The following is a 16,951-nucleotide window of genomic DNA, read 5'->3' as shown; positions in this document are numbered from 1 at the left end:
TCCTCCACAATGCAGAACTAACAAAAGTGTTAACTACTGGCCATCACAAGGCCTCCACGTATCTACTCCAGCCAGCATCTTGACCAACAGTGCTAACTCTATTGAATATTTTGAAAATCATCCCTGCATATATATTTTCTAAGCTCTTTAGAGGGCAGAAACAAATGACTCAGAATTTCAGAGCTGAAAATAATGTGACACACCATCTACTCAGTATTTAATCTATTTTAGCTGTGGAAACCTTTCTTCAAATGAAATCAGCAATCAACAAGGGGCAGAGACCTGAAAGGCCTGGCTGCTCTGCCCCTTCTCAAAGGGCTCACTCCCCAGAGTTCAATCTGAAAACTCCTAACCTAGAACAACCTGGTTATTTTACAGATAATAAATTCATGGCCCCGAATGGGGAAGTATTTTCTAGGACTATAAATAACACATGCTCATTGTAAAAGACTTCAATAATAGAAAAAAGAGAAAAGAAGTACGTAAAGATCACTTTAAATCCACAATCAAGAAATAATCAGCCCGGACAGCGTGGCTTAGTGGTTGAGCATCCAGGTCACGGAGGAGAGTACATGCCTGGGTTGCAGGCTCGACCCCCAGTGTGGGGCATGCAGGGGGCAGCCAATCAATGATTCTTTCATCATTGATATTTCTATCTCTCTCTCCCTCTCTTTCCTTCTCTGAAATCAATAAAAATATATTAAAAGAAATAATAACTTTTAACATTTTCAGTGACTGTCCTTTCAAACATTCCTTTTTGTGTCTACATGTAATTTTGTAATTATGTAATTTTATGTAAATGAACAAAACTATACAAGCTATTCAAAACCATGAATTCAATCTAGTAAAAATAATGACTAATTTTGGGCCAATGAAATTGAAAAGGGGACAGAGAATCTAAAGCAGTGGTTCCCAAACTTATTTGGCCTACCGCCCCCTTTCCAGAAAAAATATTACTCAGCGCCCCCTGGAAATTAATTTTTTAAAAATTTTAATAGCAATTAAACAGAAAGATATATGTATTAATGTTTCTACCTTTTTCGTAAAATATAGTAAAGAAAGGTGTAAATTAGAAACATTGAAGTTTGAAATTATGAAACTATTTATTGAACTCAGAATAGAAAGGTAATACAAAAAAAGTTAAAACAAATGCACCTGTGGCCATCATCGCCCCCTGGATGGCTACAGCACCCACCAGGGGGCAGTAGCGCCCACTTTGGGAATCACTGATCTAAAGAGAAGAAGATAAAAATCCTGCCTGGCAGGTGTGGCTCAATGGTTGAGTGTGTCAACCTATGAACCAGGTGGTTACAGTTAAGACTCCCAGTCAGGGCACATATCCAGGTTGTGGGCTCAATGCCCGGTAGGGGGCGTGCAGGAGGCAGCTGATTAATGATTATCTCTCATCATTGATATGCTTATCTTTCTTTCCCTCTCCCTTCTTCTCTAAAATCAATAAAAATATTTTTTTAGGATGGTGAAGACCTGGGGGGGTTTTAAGAACTGGGAGGAGGGGGGTAAAGAGGGGACAAATGGGAGACATCTGTAATACTATCAATAATGAATATATATATATATTTGAAAAAAATTTTAATCCTTAAATAATTATTTCCATAAGGAGTGTCCTGAAGCTGTAAGGAATCTAATAAAGTGCAATTCATGCCCCATCATCTGGGTCCACAGCATAACTCCCAATGGTACCACGAGAAGACTTATGCCTTATGAAGGCAATTCTGCTGTTTCCACTGAGTTTCAGTTTCTGCCATCCTTAAACTTGTAAAACTTGCAGATGGCCTAACAAATAATTAACCCCATGAACAGATTTTTCAAATTCTTTCACTGATTTTTGCATTGGGTCAACCAAAAAGCAGTAATTGTTCATGAGGAGTTACTATTTAATGGATATGGAATTTCAGTTTGGGAAGATAAGAAAATTCTGGAGGAGAAACCAAGATGGCGGCATAGGTAAACACGGGGAATTGCTGCCTCGCAATTCAAAAATACAACTCAAAGACAAAACAGACATCATCCAGAACCACAGGAAGGCTGGCTGAGTGGAAATTCTACAACTAGAAGGAGAGAGAAAAGCACACGGAGACTCAGAGGAGGTGCGGAAGTAAAGTGCAGAGGTATGGAGGCGCACATGGAAAGGGCTGGCAACTGAGGACACGGTTGTCTTTTTCAATAGGGAGGGAGTCTCAAGCTCCCGACTGCTCTGAACTCCAGTTCCAGGCAAGTCTCTGGGGACCCAGACTCATACGGTGAGAAACTGGACTGTCTGGCATCAGTTGGAACTCAAGGGCAGCTTTCTCTTAGAGGTACTTGCAGCGATTACTGGGACACTGAGACTCGGGGCCTCTTAGGGTAGGACTGAGGAGCAGCCATAGCTGCTTGCTCTGCCCTGTTGATCCCCTGAGACCCTGTCCCACCCAAGCTGTGCGCAGAGGCTTTTGCATATGAAAGGCCTGGCCCTTTGCAATCTGAAAATTACCTAACAAACTGCAGCTGGGTCAGAGAGACCCAGAACTTCCAAAAGAAGGCCCAAGGCCCCACATCAGCTTGCACTGCTTCACAGCTGGGCCTCATCTGGGCACCTCCAAACCCCAAACAAAGAAGAGGAATCTGCAGATCTCTCCATAGCTCCTGCTGGGTAGCCTCAGGCAGAGGCTAAATTAGCACCTCCTTAGAGATCCAAGAGCCAGTGTACCCAGTGGTCAGAGTGGGACCATCCAGATTACAACTCCTCAGACCCATAAGGGACACACTAAGGGGACAGACTCAGTGAGCACCAAAGCCCCACTGAAGCAAGTCTTGTCCCAGAAGGGTGTCTCCAGCACAGAAGTTCTCCACTGCAGACACAGCTGATTCTCACAGCCAATTAGCCTGGAGGTCAATTCCTCCCAGTGATCCCAACAACAACCAAGGCTTAACTACAAGACTGTGCACAAAGCCCACAAAGGAGTGCACCAAGAGTGTCCACCTCAGGTAATTGTGGAGGCTGAGCCACTGGGCCTTATAGGACACCTAGCACAGAAAGCCACTCTATCAACACAGGGAAGCTGCCAAAATGCGGAGACAAAGAAACAGGTCACAAATGACAGAAATGGAGGAAAGCAAACTACTGGATATAGAGTTCAAAACCATGGTTATAAGGTTTTTCAAGAATTTTCTAGAAACTGCCAATAAATTTAGTGATACCCTCAAGAAATCTATTGAGACCCTCGAGAATATGAAAAAGGACCAACTAGAAATTAACACATTGTTTGCAGGTAGTTTTTATCGTGCGTTAACAGGTGGCGCGGGCCATTTTTGCTAATTTTTTGCGCAAATGGCAACGTTCAGTAAAATTACGATAACTTTAGTTTATGTATTTATACGTTACCCGCATTCTACCGCTAGTCTATAAAAAACGTATTAATACGTGTCCCGCGCTCTACTACACTGGTAGAACGTATAAATACGTAAAACATATAAATACGTTTCCCACATACAATGTGTTAAGCATACACTGACTGAAATAAAGAATATTATACAGAGTACCAACAGCAGACTAGAGGATTGCAAGAATCAAGTCAAAGATTTGAAATACGAAGAAGCAAAAAACACCCAACCAGAAAAACAAAAAGAAAAAAGAATCCAGAGGAGAACCAAGATGGCGGCATAGGTTAACGCCGGAGTTTGCTGCTTTGAACAACTACTTCAAAAGTGAAACCAAAAAACGGAAGGGACATCACCCAGAACCACAGGAACGCTGGCTGAGTGGAAGTCCTACAACTAGGAGGAAAGAGAAACGCATACGGACACTCAGAGGAGGCACAGTGCTGAAGTCAAATTCTGAGGTGCGGAGTGCGTGGAGCGGGCTGGCGGCGGAGGGCGCGGTTGGCGTTTTCAATCGGGAGGGAGTCGCAGACTCTGAGCTCCAGATACAGGCGAGTCTTTAGGGACCCAGACTCAAACGGGAGAAGCGGGACTGTCTGGCTTCGGTCAGAGCGAGTGCAGCTTTCTCTCCGAGCTTTGCAGCAGGTGCTGGGACTCAGGCAGAGCCCCTGGGGACAGGACTGAGAGCCGCCATAACTGCTCTCTCCGGCCCACCCTGTTGATCCCGTGCGACCCGCCCCGCCCAAGCCCTGCACAGAGGCATTTGCCAGATAGCCTCAGGCAAACGCCAGATTAGCACCTCCCTAGAGGACAGAAGTTCTCTCACTGCTGACACAGCTGATTCTCATAACCACTTGGCCTGGAGGTCAAACCCTCCCTGGTATTAGCTACAACAAGGTTTAACTATAAGACTGCGAACAAAGACCACTAGGGGGTGCACCAAGGAAGCATAACAAAATGCGGAGACAAAGAAACAGGACAAAATTGTCAATGGAAGATATAGAGTTCAGAACCACACTTTTAAGGTCTCTCAAGAACTGTTTAGAAGCCGCCGATAAACTTAATGAGATCTACAAGAAAACTAATGAGACCCTCGATCTTATATTGGGGAACCAACTAGAAATTAAGCATACACGGACTGAAATAACGAATATTATACAGACTCCCGACAGCAGACCAGAGGAGCACAAGAATCAAGTCAATGATTTGAAATGCGAGGAAGCAAAAAACACCCAACCGGAAAAGCAAAATGAAAAAAGAATCCAAAAATGCGAGGATAGTGTAAGGAGCCTCTGGGACAGCTTCAAGCGTACCAACATCAGAATTATAGGGGTGCCAGAAGATGAGAGAGAGCAAGATATTGAAAACCTATTTGAAGAAATAATGACAGAAAACTTCCCCCACCTGGTGAAAGAAATGGACTTACAGGTCCAAGAAGCGCGGAGAACCCCAAACAAAAGGAATCCAAAGAGGTCCACACCAAGACACATCATAATTAAAATGCCAAGAGCAAAAGATAAAGAGAGAATCTTAAAAACAGCAAGAGAAAGAAACTCAGTTACCTACAAGGGAATACCCATACGACTGTCAGCTGATTTCTCAACAGAAACTTTGCAGGCCAGAAGGGAGTGGCAAGAAATATTCAAAGTGATGAATACCAAGAACCTACAACCAAGATTACTTTACCCAGCAAAGCTATCATTCAGAATTGAAGGTCAGATAAAGAGCTTCACAGATAAGGAAAAGCTAAGGAGTTCATCACCACCAAACCAGGATTATATGAAATGCTGAAAGGTATCCTTTAAGAAGAGGAAGAGGAAGAAAAAGGTAAAGATACAAATTATGAACAACAAATATACATCTATCAACAAGTGAATCTAAGAATCAAGTGAATAAATAATCTGATGAACAGAATGAACTGGTGATTATAATAGAATCAGGGACATAGAAAGGGAATGGACTGACTATTCTTGGGGGGGAAAGGGGTGTGGGAGATGCGGGAAGAGACTGGACAAAAATCGTGCACCTATGGATGAGGACAGTGGGTGGGGAGTGAGGGCGGAGGGTGGGGCGGGAACTGGGAGGAGGGAGTTATGGGGGGGAAAAAAGAGGAACAAATGTAATAATCTGAACAATAAAGATTTAATTTTAAAAAAAAAAAGAAAAAGAAAAAGAAAAAAGAATCCAAAAATATGAAGATAGTGTAAGGAGCCTCTGGGACAACTTCAAGCATACCAACATCTGAATTATGGGGGTGCCAGAAGAAGAGAGAGAGCAAGATATTGAAAACCTATTTGAAGAAATAATGACAGAAAACTTCCCCCACCTGGTGAAAGAAATAGACTTACAAGTCCAGGAAGTGCAGAGAACCCCAAACAAAAGGAATCCAAAGAGGACCACACCAAGACACATCATTAAAATGCCAAGAGCAAAAGACAAAGAGAGAATCTTAAAAGCAGCAAGAGAAAGAAACTCAGTTACCTACAAGGGAATACCCATATGACTGTCAGCTGATTTCTCAACAGAAACTTTGCAGGCCAGAAGGGAGTGGCAAGAAATATTCAAGGTGATGAATACCAAGAACCTACAACCAATATTACTTTACCCAGAAAAGCTATCATTCAGAATTGAAGGTCAGATAAAGAGCTTCACAGATAAAAAAAAAGCTAAAGAAGTTCATCACCACCAAACCAGTATTATATGAAATGCTGAAAGGTATCCTTTAAGAAGAGGAAGAAGAAGAAAAAGGTAAAGATACAAATTATGAACAACAAATACACATCTATCAACAAGTGAATCTAACAATCAAGTGAATAAATAATCTGATGAACAGAATGAACTAGTAATTATAATAGAATCAGGGGCATAGAAAAGGAGTGGACTGACTATTCTTGTGGGGGAAAGGGTAGAAGATGGGATAAATGGTGATGGAAGGAGACTTGACCTGGGGTGGTAACACAGAATACCATACACAGATGATGTATTGTAGAACTGTACACCTGAAACCTATATAATTTTTATTAACCAATATCACCCCAATAAATTCAATTTTAAAAAAATTAGGGTAGAAGAGGGGGAAAAATAGGTTGTGAGCCCCAAACTTCAGACTTGAAAGGAAAGGACTTTCTTAAATGTGAGTTGAGCCTTCCATAAGCTTCCCAATGAAGTCTTCTGCTATTTTCATTACCAGATTCCAATTCTTTGGGCAGCTGACTCAAAACCCTTTCCTCAAAATCGGTGACTTTTGACAATAGTTAGGAAATAAATTAAAATCACAATGGCCATCCCTTTGGAAACGAAGTTGCAATCTGATAAATTAGACATACAGCAACTCCAAAAATTGGAGCAAGAAAGGAACTCGGATAAAGAGTTCGGATAAACGTATAAATACGTTTCCCACATACAATGTGTTAAGCATACACTGACTGAAATAGAGAATATTATACAGAGTACCAACAGCAGACTAGAGGATTGCAAGAATCAAGTCAAAGATTTGAAATACGAAGCAAAAAACACCCAACCGGAAAAACAAAAAGAAAAAAGAATCCAAAAATATGAAGATAGTGTAAGGAGCCTCTGGGACAACTTCAAGCGTACCAACATCTGAATTATGGGGGTGCCATAATTCAGATGTGGGAGATGCGGGAAGAGACTGGACAAAAATCGTGCACCTACGGATGAGGACAGTGGGGGGGGGGGGGGTGCGGGGTAAGGGCAGAGGGTTGGGTGGGAACCGGGTGGAGGGGAGCTATGGGGGGAAAAAAGAGGAACAACTGTAATAATCTGAACAATAAAGATTTAATTTAAAAAAAAAGAAAATTCTGGAAATGGATAGTGGTGATGATTGCCAAACAATGTGAATATACTTCATACCACTGAATTGTACACTTAAAAATGCTTAAAACTTTAAACGTTTACGCTATGTATATATTACCTCAATTTTTAAAAGTTACTGTTCAAGAAATACTTTAAGGAAAGAATGAAGTGAACTTCTGGCCGCTCTCAGACTCCCAGAGTAACCCAGAAACAGTATTCACTGTTAATCTCAGTGGTAAATACAGAAGTATCTATTAATTTACTTACTTCTGATACTATTTTTTTTAATATATGAAACATTTCATGACTTTAAAAAGTTAAAATTCACATACTTACTTGAAAACAACTTTTATCTATTATCACAATATTTTCTGAGGAAACTACAAATTCAATATATAAAGGACATAGTTTTCCTCCTGTCCTGGAATTTATAATCTAAAAGAATGAATCCCAGTTCAATTTTCTGCTCTCCCACTCTCAGACCAAGCTAGCCCTGTGAATCAGTGCATCCCAGGGCTTAGCCCAGGGCTGGCACAGCCACAGCAGGCACTTCACAAGCATCTTGAAAAACCAACATGGTCTCTTTCTTTACCTGCAAGGTAAGGATAACTGTCCAGGACAAGAATGTAAAAAATACACTCTCCTTCCCAAGCACATGATAAAATTTCTCCTGCATTTCAAACTGTTGTTCAGAAGCCACCAAAGAGGAGGGCAGGAGAGAGAAAGAGGGCATGGGAGAAAGAGGCCTTTTAGTCAGGAGACCAGACTTCTGTTGGTATTTTGTAATACAAGCAAGCATTTCTATTTATTCCTTTGATAAATCAACAAATACAAAGTTTAAGATTTAAAAAAACACAGAGAAAATTCACATTCCAATATATCTATAACCAGTATTTGGTGGCATCAATGGAATCTACTCAAGATCAACTGAGTCTCTTTCAGCTCTTTAATGAGACTGAGTTTTTAAGATGCAACAGAAACACTGATCAGTAGCTTGCCAAGAACCAGATGTGTCTGATCTAAGTTATGATTTAATCAGACCAGTATTATCTACCATCAATGTGTCTTTGGAAGTAAAAAATAATTTTCAAGGGATGTTAGTTTAACTAAATGTGCAAACTGAGCCAATATTACATATTCTGAGCAATACAATAAAAAACTACTTTTTCTTTTAAAAAGAACCTTCACAGAAAACTCACATTCTTGAAAATAACAAAAATACATATATTTTCTCTTCCATATTATAGCTTTTGAAAAGCTACCTGCAGGCAAATGCAAATCTGCCTACATATGCACACATCAGAATAACCTATTAATATTAACCTGACCTTGGATAGAGGCAGATCTCATGTATGCTTCGAGAAAAATATTGGAATTACAATATTCATGAAACTATATCCTCAATACAAACTTCATTTTCTACTCAAACATTTTCAGATAAGTCAAAGACTCACTCTCTCCATTCAGCAATGACAGATTTCATGACGAGCTATCTAATAAAGCTCTGATAACTAAGACATCTAAGGCTGCTAAAGCAACTACAATTTACAAGGAACACCTGAAGTGGCCTAGATGGTATAATCTACAATTTTTCTCATTACCCTGTTCATTTCCTTCACAGCAAAAAAGGGCTATGGGTAACTAACTTATTTGTCTGCTTACAATCTAAAATAAATGTCTAGAATGTCACACCAGGGGCAGGGTTTATAGCTGTCTTGTTCATCACAGTAGTTTCCACGCACTCAAAATTTGTTGAATCAATAAACATAAAATATGCATAATTCATTCATTTTTAGAGCTTAAAGACTATATGTACATTGTGCCTACTATAGATATACTAGTATTAATATAAAAACAAACCAAAAAATTAATATAACCAAAGATCAATAAAAAGCTATTATTCAGACTATATAGTTGGATTATGGTATTGGTACTGAAGATGGTTAAAAGTAGACATAGGGCCCTGGCCGGGTGGCTGTTGACTGGAGTGCTGTCCTGGGCACCAAAAGATTGTGGGTTCAATTCCCAGTCAGGGCACATACCTAGATTGTGTGGGTTTGATCGCCAGTTAAGATGCGGGAGGCAACAGATTGATGATTCTCTCTCTCCCTTCCTGTCTAAATTAATAGGGTGAGGATTTTTTAAAAAGCAGACATAAGTATTCATCAAACAAAAAATATTCATATAGGTTTGCATTCAAATGCAGAAAAGTGGATTATGTTGGTTTCTGCAATCAACCATGTCTTCCAAATTTATTTCCTATGTGCCCATCTTTACAATTTTTAAAATGGTTTCATTGTTCAAGAAAAGGCTGCCAGAAAAATGTGACCCTCATTTTCAATTAAAATCAAAATTTAGTATTATAGATAAAAATGATATCGTGTGTGAAGTTTTTAAGAATCTCAAACCCAATTCAAAGTTAGCAGTGAGTCCCGTCCAAGAACTCCTTTCTCCACACATTCAATATATAATTTTGATGGGGAAATAAAAAGTGACCCTCCAAACAGCTCAAAATCTCATATAAGTTCCTCTTTTTGTAGATATTCCAATAAATTCCTTGGAGGACCAACCTCCTGAATTCTATAGGAAGAGCCTTTACTCACTTGCTGCCATGTTAGCTTCAGCCTTTCATACTGCTCCTTGCCATCTTCTGAGCAATCGGAACAAGTAAACCTAAAGAAATTATCACCCTTAAGGTAACTGAGCTGTTCCCTCAGCTGACCTAGGAGAAAAACAAAAAAGTATATCATAGGTTTATCTAAGAAGAGGGTAACTCAAAGGTTTAATTCATTTAGCAATCAGATTTTAAGTTTCCCATACTGTTTTTCCTTTATTTCAGCCAGTTCATGATAGAAGGAGGCAGGGAAGGGAATAGAGATTTTTATTCTTCCAACATCAATGTATTCCCATGAAGATCATTGGTTCCCAACTTTTAGAAGAAAGATATTGGAAAAAGCAGTTATTATTGCTCACTAGATTTTCCAACTGTTAACATTCCAGACTCCTACAGGTCTCTTCACACAGTCTTTCAAAAAATACCTTAGCTCCCACCGAGTATCAGGCACTGGGCTAGGTACTGGGAATACTATGCCCAAGACAGGCATAGTAACTGCTCTCAGTTTACAAATTCTGTAGGGGAAACATGAGGAAATAGGTAATCACAACAGCACAGTGGTTCTCCATCCTCACTGTACATCAGAATGGTTTTGTTTTAATGTCTTGGCTTACCCCACATGAAATAAATCAATCTCTGAAGTGGAGCCGGGGTCTGCATTTTTTAAAGTGACACATGCTCTGGAAGACATGAAAACCACTGCAGTAGTAAGGGCAATGTGAGGGCACATAAAAGGAATGCCCGGCCCATACTGGGAAGATAGGAGAGCTAGAAAAAGTGGGTTCTATAGGATGACTAGAATTAGCCAGAGGAAGAGAGGTGCTTGTGTGTGTGTGGGGGGGGGGGGGAAGGGCATGGAGACTAGAGATGAATATTCCAGAAAGAAAATTAAAATGTGCTGAGTCACAGGGATGAGAGAGACTTGTTTGTAGAGAATTAAAAGCTCACCCTAACAGCAAAGGTCTGTTTATGTGTGAGGATAATAGGATACTAGAGAGAGAGGCTAAAGAAGTTAGCAGGGGCATAATCGTAAAGGGCAGGTTAAGATGTATACCGTCAGGACAAGGAGAAAGCCGCTGAGATTTTCAGGCAGGACCCTGAATTAATAAGCAGAAAGAGACACCTCACAAACAAAAACTACCTATAATGAAGTCTAGATTTGTTTTCTGTGAAAAGTTATGTGTTAGTAGTAACTATTAATCTGAATAGTTGAATCTTTGGCAAAAACATTTCCATATACCAGAAAATAACCCACTTCACAATTACCTAGTTACAAATTCTATTACACAAAGAATTCCTCTAGTCTAGTGCATACGTCTTTACTAGTCTCTGCCTAACAGGAAAACCCTGTTGTGGTAAGACTCATGATGACTGGCAAAGCATATCTTCCTTGAGAACTAGGAAGCTAGCAGGTGAAAAGACTGAGTTGAAAAATTAAAGTATCAGGGGAGCATGTGTGTGTATCTATCTCTTGCCAGCAGATCAGAGAGGCCAACAAGAGAAAACAAGAATGATCCTAGGAAAAAAGAGCACAAAACACTTTAATCTGCTAATTCTGGCCTTACTTCAGCCTACCATAGCAGGAATTTTCCATGTAAGTTAAATACTAAGAGTAATTTTTATGAACTTGAACTTTAATTCTACACTGGGCCCCAAAGTCTTAACATAGCCTTATTAGAAAAATCTGGCTAATTTTTTAAAGTAACACAGGATATCCAATTTTCTAGTCTTTATTGGGTTACCATCAAAAACTTTATTTTAACAATGTGATAAATATCAACAGTAATTTTTATAAGTATAAATGTGTCTGTTTTATATAAATTTGTAGTTAATCAACTAAACTAAAAATATAATAATTATCTTTTTATTTAGGTCTATTTTACATTCTTTTCCCCCCATGGGTTAGAAAAACAAACACACAGAAACTGACAGATCAAAGGAATCGAGAAGCTCCTTACTGGCTGGTATCCATTTTTGGCATTTGTCACAGAAGTAGGACAGCTGCTCCTCCATCCAGGACACATCTCCTTCATCACTGTTGAGGGAATCCCCACTCTGATCATGAGACAAGTCCACTGATGCCTGGTCCTCCGATTCGACAATCAGGAGAGTCTCCCCCTCCACTTCACCCTCCTCCAGTCCTTCTGAGGTAGAGGTTCTTGTCGCTTCATCATCATGGCGACTTATCAAACTACCTAGGTGGATGTTACTATCCATCCCTTCTTTCTCAGAGGGTCAGAAGTGCTTTCGTAACAATCCTAAGCTCTGACCAAGCTAAAAAAGGCCTTTATCAGGATTACACAAACAAAAACTCGTCAGGAGAGTGTCTGCCCGATTCCCTACTCAGATATAATGAACTTTTAAAGTAATAATTTAGTATAATTCATTGTCCTTTTCCTTGACTGAGTTTAAAAGGACAGTGACCAAAAAAAGGTTGAAAATCTTACTAAGCTATTCTCCATCAACACACTCACATGCACATACACATTCAACACTATCTGTCCCATCAATATTTCACATTCATTTCAAGTCATGTTATTTGAGATCCTTTGCCAATAACATCTTCTCTCTTTCGGTTTCAAGTTGTTCAGTCAAAAGAATCTGTTCTCCCAAAAGACGAATGTTTTCTTTTTTCCGATTTTGCCTCTCAATGTCTCTGATCACTCCGTCACGAAGCCTCTAAAAATGTAAGAAACAGATTTCAGTAGCACCCTGAACAGGTGGTTCCCATCCTTGTTACATTCAAAACCAAATAACAGTGTTACCAAAATACACTTAAAACTTTCGGATGCCAAATATCCAACTACTCCTTTAACTTTCTCTATAAATGTAAAATGTAATAAAGAAACCATCAAATTAATCTTGGAGTATGCTATAACGTTATCACTTAAATGACTATTGACCATTTTTTAAGAAATTGCTGAAGACTGAGTATAGAAAATTTAAATGGAAATAACAATTAAAAAAGAAAAACTGTCACTATGTTGAATTTTAAAACTTTTAATTGATATATGACACTTAAAATATTTGATAAGAATCATTAGAGTAACTCTGTGAACTACTTCCCTGTTAGCAATTTTCCTAGCTGAGAAAACATCAAAGAAAAAAAAAAGATTGCTAAAATATGAACAAGCTATAAGGTAGATGCAAAAAAGTAAAAAACCCAGCTTCTAGTATACAAAGAGAAAAAGTAAAAATTATACAGAATTACTAATCAATTACATAACAGAGAGAGAAGGAAAAAAAATAGAATGCTACTATCAGAGGAAAAATTAAAGGCCCATCAATGGTAGTTACTTTGATAAGTACTAAAGAACATGGATCTGGCACCAAAGATGAGACTTTTTAAAGCATCAATCCAGTCATGACTAATAAATAACATTTTATAGTCACAGGTCAAAAATGCTCTAATAAGTTTCTAATAGCAGCCTTGTGAGGCAGAATTAATGGGGAAGGGGCAGGGGTCTGAATGTTTTTTTTCATTATTATGATGTCTATTTAAGAGACTTTCACCAAGTATCTACTTGCTGGACCTCGAGGCCTAGAGCTTCATTCCCTATTATGAGGAGTAGAGGGTCCTAAGACTAATAATTCAACTGAAAACCAACTTTCTTGATCCCTGAACCCTTGGCAAGACCTCCAGAGACAGAAATGGAAGTGCTCATTCCACTCCTCCCTCCCCAATTCTTCCGATCCTGTGCTCCTCACACCACCCCACCCCCAAAGCTCACACCTTCCACTGTAATCCCTCCACAACTGTCTGAGATCCTACCCTTTTCAGAGACTTGAGTACATGCTTAGGATCTTGCTCTTGAATCCATCATTTGCTATCTTCCTCCAAGTTTCAATGTGCTGTCCGCCTCCCACATCTTTCCTGTGAGGTCCACTTAACTACCTTACGAACCACCTCACTTACTAACCACTAAGGCTTCTCCACTATTCCAATTCTAACACCTAGAACTCTGGCTCCTCACGTAAGTACTACTTGTTTGTGTGTGTGTGTGTGTGTTTTAAAATATATTTTTTATTGATTTTTTACAGAGAGGAAGGGAGAGGAATAGAGAGTTAGAAACATCGACCAGCTGCCTCCTGCACACTCCCCACCGGGTATGTGCCCGCAACCAAGGCACATGCCCTTGACCGGAATCGAACCTGGGACCCTTGAGTCCGCAGGCCGATGCTCTATCCATTGAGTCAAACTGGTCAGGGCAGTACTACTTGTTTTGCAGGGTTCCCACGAGGATGAAAGATCTATATAATAAAAGGGTAATATGCAAATTGACTTTAACAGCAGAATGACTGGGAATGACTGGTCACTATGATACACACTGACCACCAGGGGGCAGATGCTCAATGCAGGAGCTGTCCCCTGGTGGTCAGTGCGCTCCCACAGGGGGAGCTCTGCTCAGCCACAAGCCAGGCTGATGGCTGCCAGTACAGCGGTGGTGGTGGGAGCCTCTCCTGCCTCCTCAGCAGCACTAAGGTCTGCAACTTAGGTCTGCTCCCTGCTGGTAAGTGGACATTCCCCAAGGGCTCCCGGCTGCCAGAGGGATGTCTGACTGCCAGCTTGGGCCCGATCCCCCAGGGAGCGGGCCTAAGCCAGCAGGTGGACATCTTCCTAGGGGTCCCAGACTGCAAGAGGGCATAGGCCGGGCTGAGGAACCCCCCTCACCCCCCAAGTGCACAAATTTTTGTGCACCGGGCCTCTAGTAATGTATATAAAATGCTTGGTACAGTGCCTGGTGTGTAGTAGACAGTCAAGAAACAATAGTCATTATTTATTTCTTGCTTCCTTGAACCTTCTTACATATCCACCATGTCAATCATTTGGCTAACTCTTCCCCACTGCTAGAAAGTAAGCCCACATGAATAATTGGACGTAAGATAAGATAAACACAGGTTATTCTGGTCAATCTTTTCTTCATCTCTAACTTCCAAATATCTAAATCTACCTGTTCTTCCACTCTAGCAGGCAGCCAGGGTTTCTTAACCCTGACTGCCTGCTAGAATCCTCTGGGTCACTTTTATTTCTTTTTAAATATTACTTTTGCTGATTTCAGAGAGAAAGGGAGGAGAAAGAGATAAACATCAACGATGAGGGAGAATCATGATTGGCTGCCTTTTGCAGGCCCCCTACTGGGGACTGAGCCCAAAACCCCTGCATGTGCCCTTGACCGGATAGAACCCAGGACCCTTCAGTCCGAAGGCTGACGCTCTATCCACTAAGCCAAACAGGCTAGGACTGGGTCGCTTTTAAAACATACTTAAGCCCAGCTGGTGTGGCTTGGTGGCTGAGTTTCAATCCAGATCAGGGCACTTGCTCGGGGGTTTCGGGCTCCATCCGCAGTGTGGGGCGTGCAGGAGGCAGCCGATCAATGATTCTCTCTCATCACTGATGTTTCTATCTCTCTCCCCCTCTTCCTTCCTCTCTAAAATCAATAAACAAAACATATCTAAGCAGAATCCCCATCCCCAAGAGATTCTGATTTAATAGGCCTGGAGTAGGGCCCAGCCTCAGCTGCATTGTAAAAACTTTCCAGGAACATCGGGTGTGTGGCTAGGTTTCAGAGCCAAGCTCTAATAATCCAGCCCTACCTGACACTGAAATTCCATGTTCACTGACATCTGAGCTATATCTGACACACTCTACTCCCTCTCAATTTTTCTTGGGATCACCATCTTCTTCCTTCTTGGGAGGAAGATTCCTGCCTCTATTACAAAAGCTACCCCTTTAGAACCCCAAATCTCTAGTCTCTTCCATGCCCTTTCATCATTAATCACCCCATTCCCTCCTCCACACAATTCTTGTATCTTCACAGGCTTCCCCTCCTCTGATTTCCGTGGATTGTGAACCCGGAGGACAAAGCCCTCATCTGCTTCATATCTGAATACTGAGCACACAGCACAGTCCAATGCAAGCAGTGACTTTACTATTGATTCGGGTCATTGCTTTCACCCCTGGCAAACTAGGTTCTACCAATACCCGCGCCCAGGTGTCCTCTGAGAGTTCACCAACCCCCTAGTTCCGGTTCCCACACTCAACAAGCAGCGCTGTTTTCAATCAGTTAGTCTGTCTCAGGGGCGGCTTTGCTTCCTTATCTTTGTTTCCCAGAAGTTCCTGGCGATCAGTCATTAAGCGTTTACTAACTTGAATAAGAAAGAAAGAATGAGCAGAGAGACACAGAATGGTCGGTCAGGCCAGTGATCAGCAAGTCAGGGTATTATTTCTAGGGATGTAAGTACCAAAAAAAAGAAAATTTGGAGGCTGGCATCGTTAACGTTCACAGAATCTAGTTTTCATGGAGATCAACCTAGAACTTGTGTGTGTATATATGTGTGTATGTATACACACATACATACATACATACATATACATACATCTCCCATGGACACAGACAATAGTGAGGCGAAGGCCGGGGGCGGGGGGGGAGGGGGGGGCAGGGACGGGCTAGAAGGGGTCAATAGGGGAGAAAAGGGACACGTGTATTGCTTTCAACAATAAGGATAAAAAAAACCAACAGAACATACAAGCATCTCACCAAATTACCTAGGCCAAAGGCACGAAGGCGGATGCAGGAAAGCTTCTTTATCGTGGGATAAAGTCTTATTAGCATTTAAACACCGCAGGACCAACCGCGGGCCCGGGGGTGGAGAGAGGCCATACATAACCTGCTGAGCGCACCCCAAGGAAACGCCTCCCCTCCTCCACCTCCTGCGGCCCCAGTGACATTCTGAAAGGTCGTGTCTTTCAGTGGCTGCCGGCTGGCGGCCACTAGGAAACGGGGCCGCTCTCCACCCCACGGGCGTGCGTTCGCGGAGCCAAACTTCAGCGCCGAGGGCCGGGCTCCCAGGCGCCCGCGGGCGGGAGGGTGGCCGGGACCACGAGGGCGCACACGGCCGGGGGTGGGGGTCTGCAGCGCCCCGGGCCGAGCCCGCGACGCGTGGGTAAGTGTGCGGGTGCCGGGCCGCGCCGCCGCGGGGGCGAGGACGGGAGAGAAGGAAAGACCAGGACCAGCGGGAAACCACGCGGGGAGACCGGAGACCCCCAAGGCCGCCGCCGCCGCCGGGCCCGGAAGAGACCGTCACGTGACACCGACCTGCCGGTCCTGCCGCTGGTTCAGATGCACGCCGACCACGGTGGCC

At 41.8% G+C, this 16,951-nt stretch overlaps 2 protein-coding genes across 15 annotated transcripts in view; both read right to left on the bottom strand.

Moving 5' to 3' along the window:
* Nucleotides 1–12,061, bottom strand: part of KAT14 (lysine acetyltransferase 14) — a 36,368-nt gene extending 24,307 nt beyond the window's left edge. For 10 of the 14 annotated variants that reach the window (XR_004969937.1, XR_004969938.1, XM_036322004.1 and 7 more), the window contains exons 1-2: nucleotides 11,767–12,061; nucleotides 9,798–9,916 (exon numbers count right to left, since the gene is read on the bottom strand). Coding sequence is in view for 11 of the 14 variants with exons in the window: in XM_036322004.1 (XP_036177897.1) it covers nucleotides 9,798–9,916; nucleotides 11,767–12,025 (378 nt within the window). In the remaining 3 variants the exon portion in view is untranslated. Of the gene's footprint in view, nucleotides 1–9,797; nucleotides 9,917–10,014; nucleotides 10,124–11,766 lie in introns of all 14 variants that reach the window. The other 4 variants (XM_036322009.1, XM_036322014.1, XM_036322010.1 and 1 more) reach the window with 3 other exon arrangements.
* An 82-nt stretch (nucleotides 12,062–12,143) lies between these two features.
* Nucleotides 12,144–16,951, bottom strand: part of LOC118662932 (protein PET117 homolog, mitochondrial) — a 4,962-nt gene continuing 154 nt past the window's right edge. The window contains exons 1-2 of the mRNA XM_036322017.1: nucleotides 16,906–16,951; nucleotides 12,144–12,487 (exon numbers count right to left, since the gene is read on the bottom strand). The exon at nucleotides 16,906–16,951 is cut by the window's right edge and continues 154 nt beyond it. Coding sequence (XP_036177910.1) covers nucleotides 12,344–12,487; nucleotides 16,906–16,951 — 190 coding nt within the window. The 3' untranslated portion in view covers nucleotides 12,144–12,343. The remainder of the gene's footprint in view (nucleotides 12,488–16,905) is intronic.

This window comes from Myotis myotis, unplaced genomic scaffold (assembly GCF_014108235.1).
Source record: "Myotis myotis isolate mMyoMyo1 unplaced genomic scaffold, mMyoMyo1.p scaffold_m19_p_9, whole genome shotgun sequence".
Taxonomy (NCBI): Eukaryota; Metazoa; Chordata; class Mammalia; order Chiroptera; family Vespertilionidae; genus Myotis; species Myotis myotis.
The sequence above is the reverse complement of the archived record's forward strand: the minus strand, read 5'-3'. Positions and strand labels throughout refer to the sequence as shown.